This window comes from Narcine bancroftii, chromosome 8 (genome assembly GCF_036971445.1).
Source record: "Narcine bancroftii isolate sNarBan1 chromosome 8, sNarBan1.hap1, whole genome shotgun sequence".
NCBI classification, from domain to species: domain Eukaryota; kingdom Metazoa; phylum Chordata; class Chondrichthyes; order Torpediniformes; family Narcinidae; genus Narcine; species Narcine bancroftii.
Genome location: NC_091476.1, coordinates 100,125,068 through 100,141,852, shown reverse-complemented (window position 1 = coordinate 100,141,852; position 16,785 = coordinate 100,125,068). Strand labels below are relative to the sequence as shown.

The following is a 16,785-nucleotide window of genomic DNA, read 5'->3' as shown; positions in this document are numbered from 1 at the left end:
TTGAACCAGCTGGTTCAATTGACCAGCAATAAGAAGCAATACCTTGAAGCATCATGTAAACAGGCTGAAGTGCAGTTTGAAATGCAGGATCCAATTCCATAAGTTGTAACTCACTTTCTTCCAGCTCTTCTTCCATTTCCTGTGCAGTGGTAGAGTAAGGTAAGTCCTCTTCTTGTTGTTCTTCAAAAGGCAACATTCTAGTCATTTTGCTGCAAGTTTGGACACCCAACGACGACCCCCCCGACTTCCTCAGGGGGTCATCACTGCTGTCCCCCCGCAGACCATTTTTTCATAAATTTACGGAGTTCTCCGTAATTAACGGCACCACCCAAGCCCACAATCCTCTTCCTCCGCACTCCTGTCTCTTCCAACGGGGGTGTTCGTTGTAAGCCTCCAGGCTCGTGCCCGACTTCTTGGGAGCGCGCTCTTTCCTCCACAGAACGGGTCGCACCAGCACCATCTTGAGACCGGTGAGTAGCTGTTACCTTAGCTTTTGTCCCCACCGGCGATCGTTGAAGCTTGGGGGATCGCTGAAAATGGATCCGAGGCTGTTCCAGGTCGTTTTGGCCCCAATTCTTCTGCACTTCGAAACTGTATTTTCTTTTGTAACTGAGACTTAGTTTTTTTTTGCATTAGCAACCATAATGGCTCATCAAAATATCAAACTGAAAATTAAAGTTTTAAAATTAGAAATAAAGGGTTAAAAAACGGGCACTTAAAAGTCTGACCAGAGAGGGCAGGGATTACATGTCTGGTCTGTACACCATCTTGCCACGCCCCCCATCTTGGTCTATTCTTGTAATCTGCTGTAATGATGTTGGAAAAACTCAGAAAAGTTTTTTTTTAAATGAAATAATGCAAGGATAAAATAGAATTTATTAAAAAAAAAGTAAATTGTTTTGTGCTTTATTGAATTTATCATAATTTATTTCTGTATTATTACTACCAATTTTGCTTAAATTTCAGTGAAAATTCCATCAATTTTACCATTCATTTTTCTTGATGTAGTATAATCAACTAGAGAAAATTGTTTTGCTGCTAAGATGGAGTTGGTAAAATGCATCCAGAATAAATGGAAGATTTCACCACGCTTGCTTGAGTTGCACTGCAGATTTCACACACACTCATTTGCATAAAGCCGAGTTTAAAATTATCCACAAATTGGAGTAAGCAAACAGGTGGAGCAGTGTCCGTAATGCTGGGTGGTTTTATATAATAGAGAAAGGAACAAAATGTTTTTTTTTGTGAGAAGCTGTAAACAAAGCAAGAGACTTCCAATGAACCCTTGGTCATTATTGTAAATTAACCAATCATGAGAGGGACAGATAACTTGAATGGTTACAGTTTTCTTCTCAGTGAAGGGGAGTCTAAAACTAGAGGGCATAGATTTAAGTTGAGAAGAGAAAGATTTAAAGGGACTTGAGGGACATTTTCACACAAAGGGTGGTTGATATATCAAACAAGCGGCTAGAAGAAGAAGATGGAGAGCCATGTACCATTACAGAATTTAAAAGACATTTAGACAGATACATGGATACATGCCAGCAGCTTTACATATGCAGTTTAACATGGAAAATCTTAAAATGCTCTGTGATTCTGCAGACTTTCACGGGCTTTGCTGCAGTACATCAACTTAAATGAATTGATGCTGCCATTGAACTAACTCCTCAGTAAATTACAAAAATCTTTTGCTTGATGAGTCAGAAGTGAAGTTACAATAGCATACTAAGCCAAAATTATATTTTTTTTAGCATACCATCAACAAAATGAAATGAGTGTGCGTTGCAATTCTTTTCATTGGTGATCATCAGTCATTTAGCACTCTCTCATGTTTAAGGTTATGCAGTTTCACAGTAGTATTGACTGACTGGTTGGATACTTTAAAAATAACACAGTTATTAAATGCAAACTTCACTTTGAACTGGGTCCTGTCCACTGCAGGAAGTCAAGCAGAGTGGCATAAACTGTCTCTAGTGAGGCTCAGGAAGACTTGTCTTTCCTCTTCCCTCCCACTTCATCTCTCTCCCCCTCTCACCCCACTCTCCTACCCCTTGCCACTATCCACCTATCCTTCCCAGAACCAGGGCAAAACTTCCTTGAATTATCATAAATATAAAATTTTAAAGTACATTGAGCAAAACTGGTTTCCATAATTCTTTGCACAGTATGTTGAGAGTCGGGTTCACCCAGAGAACTCTGAATTGCCAAAAAAATTAATTAAATTTTCTTTTAGCTGCCTGAGCTGCTGCAAAATGAATTTCATACGTGTTCATGACAATAAATTCTGATTCACAAAGTTCACAGAGCTTTCAGTCATATCTGAAAATTAGGCTTTTATTTTCGGGCACCAGGATGCTAACAGCAGGAGTGGCCAAACTTTTTAGTTGTGGGCCACGAACAGAAAATATAAGGAGCCATGGGCCAAACAATATTAAGCCCAGCAGTTTTCAACCAGCTACACTACAAGAAATATGGTGCCATCGAAAATACATTTTTGATCAAAATAACTGTACAACAATGCTGAACAGTTTAACTGTTGGCATTGGAGTAGTTTATTGATGTGCTCACACATGACAGTCGGCATTTCTGTATCTGCTGCTCTTAATTTAAATGAATACAATAAAATATTCAAAAAGCAGTGAAAAATAAAAGGATGGGTTCAAAATAGGAACATAGGAACTGGAGTAGGCCAAAAATGGCCCATCGAGCCTGCTCCGCCATTCAATAAGATCATGGCTGATCTAATTTATGACCTAACTCCACCTACCTGCCTTTTCCCCATATCCCCTAATTCCTCTATCATGTAAAAATTTATCTAACCGAATTTTAAATATGTCTAATGAAGGAAGCAGCCTCAACCACTTCCCTGGATAGAGAATTCCAAACATTCACTACTCTCTGGGAAAAACTATTTTTCCTCATCTCTGTCCTAAATCTACTCCCCCGAATCTTGAGACTGTGTCCTCTCGTTTTAGTTTCCCCAGCCAGCTCAAAAAACCTTCCTACATCTATCCTATCCATACCCTTCATAATCCTATATGTTTCTATAAGATCTCCTCTCATTCTTCTGAACTCGAGCGAATACAATCCTAGACGATTTAATCTTTCATCATAAGTCAACCCCTTGATCCCAGGGATCAACCTAGTAAACCTCCTCTGGATTGTCTCCAAAGCCAGTATATCCTTCCTCAAATATGGAGACCAGAATTGGACACAGTACTCCAGGTGCAGTCTCACCAGTACCTTATACAGTTGCAACATTACCTCCCTACTTCTGAATTCAATTCCTCTAGCGATGAAGGCCAACATTCCATTTGCCTTCTTAATAACCTGCTCACCTGCATCCTCACTTTTTGTGATTCATCCACAAGCACTCCCAAGTCCCTCTGAACAAAGCATGGTGTAGTTTTTCACCCTTTAAATAATATTCAGCTCCTTTATTTTTCTTGCCAAAGTGGATAACCTCACACTTACTAACATTGTACTCCATCTGCCAGACCTTTGCCCACTCATCCAGCTTAACTATATCCTTCTGCAGACTCTCCACATCTCATTACAATTTGCTCTTCCACTCAATTTGATGTCATCCGCAAACTTGGCTACACCACATTTTGTTCCCTCTTCCAAGTCATCAATATAAATGATGAACAGTTGTGGGCCTAGCACCGACTCCTGCGGCACCCCATTTACCACTCTCTGCCAACCTGAAAAACTCCCATTTATCCTGACTCTCTGCCTCCTGTCAGACAACCAATTTTCGATCCATGCCAATATACTTCCCCGCACTCCACTTTCCTGTAATTTACTGATAAGTCTCTTGTGCAACCTCTTCCCCTCTATCCACCGGACCCATTATATCCTCAAATAATCCGAACAAGTTTGTCAAACAAGATTTTCCCTTTCTAAAACCATGCTGCGTCTGCCTGATTAAACCCTTACGTTCAAAAGTTTTACTATTTCATCTTTAATGACGGCTTCAAGCATTTTTCCAACTACAGACGTCAAGCTAATTGGCCGATCATTTCCAGTCTTCTGCCTACATCCCTTCTTAAAAAGTGGCGTGACATTTGCTGTCTTCCAGTCTGCCGGGAGCTGCCCAGAATCCATGGAATTTTGGTATATGACCACTAATGCATCAACTATAACTTCTGCCATTTCCTTCAGAACCCTTGGATGCATATCATCAGGATCAGGTGATTTGTCTGGCTTTAGTCCCATTAGTTTCTCCATCACTACTTCCTTTGTAACAACTATTTTAACATTCGCATCCTTAACTCCACACTTGGGCATGCTGGACGTGTCTTCCACCATGAAGACTGACACAAAATATTTGTTCAATGCCTCAGCCATTTCCTAATTTTTTGCTACCAGTTTTCCTTTCTCATCCTCCAAGGGTCCTATGTTAACTCTGGCCATCCTCTTCCGTTTTATATATTTATAAAATTTTTTTGCTTTCTGTTTTTATATTTTGTGCCAATTTACTTTCATAATCCTTTTTCCCATTTCTTATTACCCGCTTTGTAACCCTTTGTGGTCTCTTAAAGTTACCCAATCTTCCAGTTTCCCACTGCTCTTTGCAGCTTTGTACACCTGCGCCTTCAATTATAAGAACAGAGATCAAGAAAGGTACAAGGCAAACTTCAACATATCTCCACAATATTCAATGAATACAGTTCATGGCCCAAATGTCCACCTTATTGATTTGGATGCGGTGTAAATCTGTAGATAGGCTATTAAAGTTTTTAAAAGTCAGAACATTCAGAAATGGCCAATTATTGGTTTCTGTGCCAAGAGGTTAAGATAGATAATTTCACCAAAATTCAATATTAAAAATGTTCAGAAAACAGTGCAAAATAAAATGCTGGGTAAAAAATAAGAACAAGTGAAAAGATCAAGTGACAAGGCAGTCTCTAACATTCCTGCACAACTCTTAAACACTAACTGTGTCATGCATTTGAAGTAGTGATGTTGCAACTTGGACTGAACAATAGCTGGCACACCTCGAGCAAGTATTGTTGTTGAGATGAAAGAATGTCGCAGAGGAGGCTGTCGGTCAATTTGTTTCTCAGTTGGCGTTTGTTCAGAGTCATCAAAGGAAAGATTTGCTCGCATAAGCTTATGAAGTCGAAGAGACTCATCAGTTTAGCTGCGTGTCGCCTCATCAGAGGAAACCTGGCATTTTCCAAACTCCGATAGAACTCTGATTGGAAGAAGCTGATTTTGACTCTTCAGAGAATCGTCACATTGTATCTCAATAACCTCCAATTTCACCTTTTCTGCAGAAAGGTTGGCATTTGGGAAAAAAGTCTCAAGTTCTAACAGTTTGAGGAAGTGTGGCATGTAAAAGCAGCATAGTTGTCTTGAAGAACACTTTCAGGTGTCTGTAAGCTGATCTTTGCCTTTCAAGCTCTTATTCAGCGCGTTAGTTGGCTCATCAGATTAACTAAAAAAAGCCAGGACTGCCAATCTTAGAGGGTCACTCAGTTCATGAAGAGGTCAGTCTTTCTCTTTCAAAAACTCATCAATTTCACATCTCTGGGAAAAAAAAAACCTTTGCAGTACAGAGCCATGACTGAGTGGAGTGGTTGGAGTGGTAGATTATGTCTCGTTCAGCATCAATTTCAGATAGGAAAGCCTGGAATTTGCTTTCCTATGCTCTTAACTGAAAATAGCAGAATATTGTATTATTAGCAATACCAAACTTATTTTTAAATTGTTCAAATGACATAAGTTTCCCCCGCTCATAACAGTCCTCAATAAATCTGATCCCTTTTCAGGACCAAATATCTAAAATCTAATTACCCATTGATAGGGGTGTAAGTCTATTCTGAGTCAGTTTTTGGAGATATTCCCCCCTTAGCCTCCATCTGATCATTTATTTTACTCCAAATATTAATTATATGTTTTAACATCTCACCAGATATTAACTTTGAATCCCATTTATATATAAAATCTTCCGCTTTCTTCTCTCCCATTTTATAAAGTTCTATTTTTACCCATTAAGACTTATCTCCTCCCTCAAATAGGGAAGTAAGGAATTTATTAGGCTGCCCAATAATAATTTTTTAAATTTGGGAGTGTTCGACCTCTCAGCTCATATTTCCATTGTTAATTTTTCTATGGAGGCTCTAGCCATCTTACCTTTCCAAAGAAGTTTTCTGACATGTTTATTTAATTCCTGAAAAAAAAACTTCTGAGGCAATAATGTGGGCAGTGTCTGAAAGAGATATTGTACTCTTGGAAATGTATTCATTTTTACACAATTGACTCTGCAAACTAGCGTTATTGGTAGAGCCGTCCACATGTTGTAGTTCTCTTCAACCTTTTTAAGCAAGGGGAGATCATTTGTATATTCTGTAAATTATTATCTGTTTTGATCCCTAAATATTTTATCCCCTTTGGCGGCCATTTATCTTGAGTATTTCTTATACCGTAAGTGGTATAATTTCACTTTTATCCCAATTTATTTTATAACCCAAGACTTTTCCATATTCTTCCAGTTTTGAGTACAATTTCTGTAATGAAGTTATTGGTTCAGTCAAATATATCAATACATCATCTGCAAATAGATTAATCCTCCTGGTTAACTCTGAATCCCTTAATGTCTGGATCTCGCCATATTGCCTCGGATAATGGTTATATAGTTAATATAAAGAGAGCCAGAGATGGTGGAGATCCATGTCTGCTAGATCTAGATAAGGGGGATGCTGGAGAAATTTGGCTTTGGGTTCATAATATAATGCCCTAATCCAATTGATAAAAGTTTGCCCTAATCCAAATCTTAAGAGCACTTGAAATAAAAAATCCCATTCCAATCTTTCAAATGCCTTTTCTGCATCCATGGCTACAGCTATGCTCGAATCACCTCTTTTTTGAGCTAGATAAATTATACTAAGCAACGTGCTTACATAATCAGCGGACTATCTCTCTTTCACAAATTAATTTTGGCAAAAATATTTCACCAGTCTATTTGCCAAAGCTTTAGCAATAATTTTATAATCCATCTTCAATAATGAAATAGGTCTATAACATGACGGTTTCAGTGGGTCCCTGTCTTTTTTAGGTATCACTGTAATTATTGCTGTTAAAAATGATTCTGGGAGTGTATATGTCTCAATCGCCTGGTCTAACATCTCCATAGAAAGAGGTATCAAAAGATCTTTCAATTCTTTATAAAATTCAGGAGGAACCCATCCTCCCCCAGAGACTTATTAACCTGCAATGAGCTATGCCTCCCTTATCTCCATTTGAATAAAGGGGGCTTTGAGTCCTTCTTGTTTTCCTAAATCTAAATTTGGAAATTTCAATTGTGAGAGAAACTCTTCAATTTTATTAATATATAACCATATAACCATTTACGGAGCAGAAACAGGCCATGTTGGCCTCTCCTTGAGATTCTGATATTAATTTCTTGTGGTTTGTAGGACGTTCTATTTGTATCTGTTTTGATCCATTCATTGATCTTGAGACCTGTTCTGCTTTCAACTGCCAAGAGAGGACCTTATAGGCTCTTTCCCCTAACTCAAAGTACCTTTGCTTAGTTCTTAATATTGCTTTCTCTGCCTTATATGTTTGTAATATATTAGTTTTTATTAATAAGTAATCTGCATTTTTCTTCAGAACCCCTTTGCGGAAGCTTCTTTTCCAAATGGAGTATCTCTTTTTCTAATTCTTCTACTTCCCTTGTATATTCTTTCTTAATCCTTGAAGTATAACTTATTATTTATCCTCTTAAATATGCTTTTAGAGCATTGCATAATAAATTTATTTGTAGTTGAATTACAATTGGTCCCACAGAACCACTCAATTTGTCTCCTTATAAAGACACAAAGGTCCGATCTTATCAACAGCAATGAATTAAAATGCCACCTATAAACCATTTGTTGTTTATCCAGCATTGAAATTGTTAATACCAGGGGTGAATGATCTGATAAAAGTCTCACTTTATATTCTGCTTCCATGATCCAACCCTGCAATTGAGTTGATGCCAAAAACAAATCTGTTCTATCCTAGAGTAGAAATTGTGTCTATTAGTGTAGAAAAAAATAATGCCTTTCCCTGAGATGAAATCTTCTCTAAGCATCCATTAAATTCAATTATCTCATTTATACCAAGGTAACTTTCACCACCTTTTACCTAGAAACCGCCCTTATTGATTTATCTAGAGCCGGATCCAGACAAAAATAAAATCCCCTCCCACTAAGATGTTTTCATGTGCATCTGCCAATTTGAAAAAAAAATTGTTAATAAATTTCTCATCATCAGTGTCCAGGATTCTGAGTACATTTACCAGAGTACCATTATATAAATCTACCTGCAGGATCTGTAGCTTCTTCCTGTATTCTTACTGGAAGATTTTTTTCTGTATTAATATTTCAGCTCCTGTTATTTTTGATTTAAAAGAGGAAGCTATAACCTGATCGACCCAATCTCTTTTTAACTTTTGATGTTCTTTTTTAATTAAGTGAGTTCTTAGCAGAAGGCTAGGTCAGCCCCCATTTTTTAAATATGTGTCAGTATCCTCTTTCTTTTCACCAGGCCATTCAAATTATTAACATTAAACATAAATTAGTCATCTCTACAGAGGTTTATCAAGTCAAGCCCTTCATCCCCTCCCATCTCCTCAACCCACACCTTCCCCCCCCCCCCCCCCCCCACCCCCATAGATTGATCAACCTTTATCCTCTGGAGATAAGCACATGGTCTCCAACAATCCTGATGGAAAGAAGAAAGAGGTAATGAAGTAGAAGTGAAGAAAATAGAAATAAATAACCCCCGGTATAGTGTTGATATTTTTCAACGTTCCACCCCCCCCCCCCCCGCCCTTCATTTTACGGGACACACATGATATGACAGAAATCAAGTCCCCACCGTCCCCAGAGTATTCCCCAAATAATAACATTTCTTTCTTAATATGCAAGAGAAATATATAAAAACATAAAAGAAAATGTTTCTTAAAAATATATACACCATTTCAATCTTTAACTTCTGGCAATTAGTTCACATAGTCTGTTGCACTTTGAAGATCCAAGAAAAATCTCTTTTCACCACTCGGCATTGTAATCCTCAGAATTGCTAGATGTCGCAGCATGAAATTATGTCTTTAATGCCAAAGGAATTTTTTTACTGAATTGAATTCCTGTCTGCGTTTCAACAATGCTGCACTTATAGCTGGATAAAACAATACTTTGCCTCCCTCGACAGTCTTCCTCTTGCCATTGCTGCTGCGCTGAGTATTTTTTTCTCTGTCTTGATATCTTAAACATTTAATCAATTCAGAGGCATAAGGGATCTATGTGCCCTCTCAATCTCAATTTGTGTTCCAACATTATCTTCACCCAAAACCTAGACAGCTATTTCTGGAAGAAAGGTATCGGTTCCACTCCTTCTTTTAAGACCAACAATTTTGACATTATTCCTTCTACTAAAGTTTTCTAATATGTCCATTTTTCCCCACATTTTATTTCTTTATGCAGACCAACCTCTGTCATTTTCTATTTTATCCGTTCTATCCATTACATCCTCCATATCTGTTACTCAATCAGTCAAATTTCCAATAGCTCCTTGCAATTGAGTCACTACTGATAAAATATTATTATTTCTTATTTGTCTTTTTCTTTCTTAACCAAGGTCTTCATTACATCCTCAATGGTATATTTAACACTTTTTTCCTTTTTATTTTACCCTTACCAGATGTTGTAGCAGTTTGTTGTTTGTCATCTTCTTCCAAACTTGTATAGCTTTCTTCACTCTCAGTGCTATTGTTGTCAGTCTCTTCTTCTTCCTCTGGGTCAGATTGCTGTCATCTTCCTTCAGTAAAACTAGCAGTACCAGCAATCTTGGCACCTTCGACTGATTTGCACAGCGATGTTCGTTCCAGCTGTGAAAATGCATCACCACTTGTCCCCATTGGGTGAACCACTTACACGGGGGACCATGGTGAGCCTCAGCCCTAGGCTTCTGCTCCCAACTACCGTCTCCAACTCATTGGACTCCAGAGGTTGTTGCTGCCCTTGTTCTTCTTTGGTGATATTCTGGTAAGGTTTAAATTTATGTTTTATTCCAACTTGAATTGTTAAACATTGATAAAAAAGAGAAAGAAAAACAATTCTCCAGGAGAGCCAGAACTCTGCTTCCTATCTCTACCACATTACGTGACGTCCCCCTAGAAGTTCTTCAATGTCCTCATCATATATATCTAGGTTCATGTTGTTGTGTACCATATCGTTAACTGCTCTATTAATCCTTGCAATCATCATTTTTTTCAAAACCCTTAAAGTTATACACATACCGCTTCAGTATTTTTTTCTTGATATGCCATTCATGCACTCTTTGCTCACATCATCCAAGCAATGCAGTGGAAAATGTACTCCTTCCAGAACTGCATCAATGTCTTGCCAGTATCATGAAAGGTGCTCCTCAGGTAGTAGCATTTGAATGCTATATAACCCTTTGGTCCATTGGCTGGAATAACGAGGTGGTGTTTCGTGGGAGTAACATCACTTTGATGTTGGGCTGGAGGTCACCAATGAAAGAAGGTTATCCTGGAATATTATCTACAATTAGCAAAGTCTTAAAAGGTATGCCTTCTTCCAAGCAGCATTTCTCTATTTCACTGGCATAGCAATCGAGAAGGGCATCCTGAAGCAGCATTTGTGTCATCGAGGATTTTTTATTGCTCCTGTAATAAACCAGTAAGGTGTGTTTGTTAATGTTCTTGAAAGCCCTGGGCTTTTCATTATGCCAAATAAGAAATGGCTTTAACTTGTACCCAGAAACATTGCCTCCTAACAACACTGTCACTCTGTCTTTAAAAGCCTTAAAGCCTGGCATTCACTTGGCCTCCTTGGGAATGTCCTTTCAGGTATTCTCTTCCAGAATAAGGAGGTGAGGCAAATAACCTCCCTCTATAATTAGTTTATCTAAGATTTCAACAAATTCTTCTGATGTCTCACAGACTCATCACTCACTTTCACGTTAAGAATCGAAAAAAGTTGTTTAAAGTGCCTGAACGACACAGAGCTAGCACTAAAATGGATATCATAGTCAGGTCCTGCTTTTTCTTTAAGCATCTGGAACAAGGGTAGACACACCATTGAAGACCGAAGGGCCTGTACTGTGCTGTATCATTCTATATTTTAAGCTTTGTGCCTTAGCTGTGATCGTCAACATACTGAGAGGAACTCACTTTTGTGTTTGATCCTCAATCCATGTCATTGGTATTTTCTCCATATTTGATATAGGTCCCTCTCACATTAGTTAGCCTTGTAGCTTTCAGTGAAGCAGATACTTCAACAGCTTGGAAAAATTTTTGTTTGTTTTTGAGGATCGTCATGATTGTTGAGTGTGACATGCCTAAATTGCAAGCAATATCATTCACTGTTTTTTCACCTTTGTGTTGTTTAATAATTTTGTTTCACTTCCATATCGATACTTCTCCTTTGCCTCTTGCTGCTGCTATCACTTGCACTGGTTTTGCTGCGTTTGGGAGGCATGATAGATAGAAATTACAGTACAGTTTCTACATACATTAGCCTTTGTATACAAAAGACATGAGATACACGTGTCCAATTACGTCCACTACATCCTGTTCTCTGATTGGGATTTCTGAACTCTATTATAACCTTATGGGACCATGCATGACGGTCGAATATGTGGTCGGACATTGCCCGAACAGACGTTAAGCAGCGCATACTTGTGCTTTGTTGGCACAAAAATCTGTTGCTGTTGAGCTAACAGGCTATCTGTCAGTTGTTTAACTGCCTAGTCTTGCTCTGTGTTAGTGTACGAAGTGTAGGACTGATGTTTCATCATGTCTTTGAACATTATAATTTTGCATCACTGCCACTGACTGATTCCTTGCAAATCAAACAAACACACTTCAACTTGACTTTTGTGATAAAGTATTCATTTTCCCACCATGTCTGAAATTTTAGGCACTCTTTTTCTATTTTCCATCTTTACAGTTCCGCCATGTTTAATCAAATGAGGTAAACTTTTTTTTTAACTGAGGTAAACATCTTTTTGACTGATGTAAACTTTTTTTTAACTGAGATACATGTTTGTTTAATTAAGTTAACCTTTTTTTTAAACTGAAGTAAACTTTTTAACTGAGGTAAACATTTTAATCCATGAGTAACAGCAACGGTCAGCTAGTAATTGTTCAAAATGGCAGAGACATCTAGTGTTGAAACTAAAAAGTGCAATTTACATACAATACAATTTTTTGTTAGAGACAATGTTCTAACAGGCCACATAAAAATGGGCAATGAGCCACAGTTGACCTGTGGACCAAAGTTTGACCACCATTGCTAACAGACACCCTTTAAAAGCTTTTGACCATCAAAAAATGTTTAATGTTCTTAAACTGATTACTGTTTGCCAATGTAACTAAAAAAGAGCTTAAGTAAATGGTTTGAGTTTTGTTGTCATTAATATAAAATTGGATTCTTCATTGTTGTTGGATTAAAAGTTCTCAGTAAATTGCTTACTTTTCGTTGTATATTTTTGACTACATAAAATAACGTTGTGGAAACAAAGTATTTTTATAAACATATTCTAAAATTTGTAAGATTACATAACTGGAAAATTTATACTTGAGTTTCAGCCAAACTTTAACAAAAGGTTCAGTTGTGAAAATAAATCAATTTTGTTGGGAATTTGTGCCTCACTTTCATCTCCATAAATCTTGCTCAACTCTACAGCTCACTGAGTTTTGATATTCTAATATATTCCAAGCCAACTTCCTGAATTCTACCCCCCATAAATTCAACCTCATCAAAATGAATTTCCAGGGCACAATTTTTTAAAGTTTTATTTGAACGAAGCTTCTGATCTTAATTATTTCCTGCTATTAGACTCTGTTCATCTTTTACCCTTTGCACGTTCCAGGACATTTTTTTCCACACCCAGCCTTGGTTTTAATCCTTGCTATTTAATCTCCACCAACCCTACAGCTGTATGATTCAACATACACTGCCCGACCAGATCTGAGTCAATTAGGTTGACTTTAACTTGTATACTTCTTTATTTTTGATTATTTCATGCTCACAATACTTGCACAACATCTACCTCACTACTGACTTTTTTCTCAAGGCCCCAAACTCAAAATTCAGCCTCTGGTCATGTGCACCCATGTCACTACCATCCCTTTGACTTGCCTTTTTTCATCCAGTTTAATGGTAACCTTCTCTCCTCTTGCCCCCAATCACTTGTTCAAAGTAGGATGATCATCTTTATATCAGGGACAAATTTTATCTGAAATAAATTGAGTGTTTGATAAGTTGCAGAAAAAAAAGAGAAATGATCTCAGGAGGCAAGCTAACATTTCACATTGAGAAATGTGAAGTGTATGATTTTGTTTGGAAAATTGAGAGCAGAAAGTAAACTAGGGGCAGTTCTAAAGGGGATACATGTATGTATTTAACACATACGTTTCTCTCAGGGCAGGTTGAGAAAGTGAAAGAACACAAAGGATCTTAATGGAGGCTCAGTGGGAGTTGGAGTGTTGGATGTCACACTTTAGGAAAGATTACAAGAGTGTACAGAAGAGATTCCGAGCACAATAGACTTTAGTTGTCTGGGTAGACTTGAGAAATTGATGTTCTCCTTGAACCAAAGTAGAATCTGATGGAATATGAGAAAGATACATAAAATTATGCAGATTGAAAAGCAAGAAACTGCACAACGTGGAAGAAGCCTCAAGAGAAAAGGAACATAGAATGAAGAGGGATGATTAAAGATCCAGAAGTGACATGAGGAAAAATGTGTTTACAATGAGAGACTTTAGTCTGGAAGTGGAGCCTGATTCCTCTGAAGGAAACTGAAAATCTCTTGAAAGAATTTGCATGGCTGCGGGGAATTTCCATTGTATTGCCTATACAGATGTATTAGGTATAATGTCTTCCATGTTCTAATCATTCTGTGTTTGACAGATTGGTAATAGAGAGTTGCATTTTGATTTTGTACACTTTCCAATAATCAGTTAAATATTAAAAGCTTGGAAGTAGTTTGCTGCTCAGTTTCATCTTCATTGGGGATTTTGTGCGACGGGAAATTAATCACAGAAATCAAAATGATGAAAAAGTATTTATTGCAAATGGTAATGACATTTTGAGATGAAAATGCACAATATAACCATCTCAATGTATCTTAGTGCCTTCCAACACTGTGGGCATTGAAATGATGCACCTATAGGAAAAACAAAATGCTCAGACCTTGCTACAGCCATGCCTAGAAACAGGAATTTGTGAGCATCTTTCCAGCTAATATAATTAAAAAGACTATAAAATGTTCATGTGGAAAATTTCTTGCTGATCCCTATTGAGTCTCTGGACAGTGAAGAAGTTGAAGTACACTTTATCCTTTATATAGAGTGCTTCTTGAAGGGCAATTTGCTGCCATCAATCAGAAAACTGTAGAATAATGCAATATGCACAATGGATATAATCACAATAGAAATAGTGAAAGGTATTATCTGCTTCATTGCATGTTGTCTGTAAAGGAGAAACTGATACAGCCCAGCAGTTTGATGTTTATGTGTTCTATACTGTATCTGGACTCGATGCATCGAGTCCACGCTGCTGAAGCAGCGCTGGATGGGTCACGTCTCCAGAATGGAGGACCATCGCCTTCCCAAGATCGTATTATATGGCGAGCTCTCCACTGGCCACCGTGACAGAGGTGCACCAAAGAAAAGGTACAAGGACTGCCTAAAGAAATCTCTTGGTGCCTGCCACATTGACCACCGCCAGTGGGCTGATAACGCCTCAAACCGTGCATCTTGGCGCCTCACAGTTTGGCGGGCAGCAGCCTCCTTTGAAGAAGACCGCAGAGCCCACCTCATTGACAAAAGGCAAAGGAGGAAAAACCCAACACCCAACCCCAACCAACCAATTTTCCCTTGCAACCGCTGCAATCGTGTCTGCCTGTCCCGCATCGGACTGGTCAGCCACAAACGAGCCTGCAGCTGACGTGGACTTTTTACCCCCTCCATAAATCTTCGTCCGCGAAGCCAAGCCAAAGAAGAAGAAAGAAAAAAAGAAGAAGACTGTATCTGGATTATAGAGAAATAGAGTTCATTCACCTTGTGACCTTAGTATATCCAATTTCAGTTTCACCTGGCACTTCAGCCTTTCATTTGACTCATGCAATGTTTGTGAAAAAGTTCTCATTTATTGCATGTGGGCAATCTGATAATTCATTTCTCAAGAGATCAAAGATCTCTTTTTTCAAAGTTTAAAAAAATAAGTCACCACAGAACAAAGGTTATTGTGATGGAGAGGAGAGCCTGTTTGCGTACCAATTGGTTCCATCATTTATTATTTGCTGACAGGTTAATAGTTAATATTGCCATTGCCCTATAGTTGGCACATATGAATTGCCTGTGTTTGTTCAATTTGTGGAACCATGTCAAATTCGTCCCACAGGGAGAAATCTTAGCAATCTGATGAACTTTTGGTACTTACTTAAAAGTACCGAAAGAGATACTTTACATTTGTTCTGAAGTTGTATGAAATTATTCTAGCTAGATTCTTAGAACAGTTTTCTTCCTCCTTGCTGACAGGAAACATCTGTGGTTGGCGATGTGCAAGAGCTGAGGTTACTATAGGGCAGTGGAATTACAGAGAACCAAGGCAGTCGGACACCTAATTGTTGCATGTGGAAGTCAGATTGGTTGTGTCTTCCAACAGTACTGGTAAACAGAAAAGAAAATTAAATTGAGAGCAAAAACAGCATTCAACCTAAAATTGCAGTTGAGTTGCAGCTCCCAAAAGACAACTGATCAGGGAACTAGATTTACATTTCTGAGTTTAATCGTGTGAATTATGAATGTTGAAAGTGAGCTGTATCCTGGCTGGGATGTCCCATATGAGCTTCATGAGACAACAGTGGCACAGTATCTGGAGAAGATTCGTTATTTCCCAGACAGCCTTGATATTTGGATTGATCCAGATACGGATGATGAAGAAATCCCAGCAGTAAGTTAAAAGCTAACTGATCTTTGTCAAAGTGTTGTTTTGAAATATATGAAAATTTTCAAGTCCCTCACTCACTGAGGGTTCTGTACCATTGAAGCTAACACTTGGGTAGAAGTTATAAATATTAATTTGTGTATTAACATTAAATAGTTTGCCCCAGTCACAAAACATTAAGCAATTTTAAAAGTGCCTTATTGCGCTGCACATGGTGGTTTTCCCAAGCTATCTGCTATGAAGTACTAGATGATTTGTTATTGGGGAGTTGCCTGGCAAATATTTCTTTATTTCCAAGATTTTTCTCGAGTATATAAATCAAATTTGTGAACCTTCAGCCAAATGTTGTTGGGGGTTGGCTCTCATACTGTATTTAATAGCCAACATTCAGTTCAAGCTTATTTAAGATTTGTCATTCTAAAATGCCTTTAGCTTTGTTAGTAAATCTGTGCAATTCATATGTAACAATTGTGACCTTTATAAACTGAAGACAGGAGGCTACATATTGGTAAATCCTCTTTGTAAACAAATAGCTCACAATGTGAAGGACCAAGAGGATGAATTTTGCAATCTTTTGCTATTACTTAAGCACTTTCTTTGCTGAAATGGGGTGGATGATGTTTATAAAACATGCAGTGACTTTAGATTGCACATCAATTGTACTGCAAAAGGCTGGGAGCATCCTGTCTGAATTAATTGATTATTGTTATGCAAGTCAACTCATGTCTCAGGAACTGGTCTGAGTGAGTTTCATAAGGCACATTCAGGTGGTCATTTGCCCTGCTTGTAAAGCTGCATATTTTGGCAATAT

The 16,785-nt window shown here is 38.0% G+C and overlaps 1 protein-coding gene across 16 annotated transcripts in view; it reads left to right on the top strand.

Moving 5' to 3' along the window:
- The window catches only part of gramd1ba (GRAM domain containing 1Ba), a 575,647-nt gene that overhangs the window by 481,785 nt on the left and 77,077 nt on the right, over positions 1-16,785 (top strand). Inside the window, exon 1 of one of the 16 annotated variants that reach the window (XM_069894578.1) lies at positions 15,442-15,980. The exons of the other annotated variants lie outside the window; for them this stretch is intronic. Coding sequence (XP_069750679.1) covers positions 15,828-15,980 — 153 coding nt within the window. The 5' untranslated portion in view covers positions 15,442-15,827. Of the gene's footprint in view, positions 1-15,441; positions 15,981-16,785 lie in introns of those variants that run through there. 16 annotated transcript variants of the gene reach the window in all.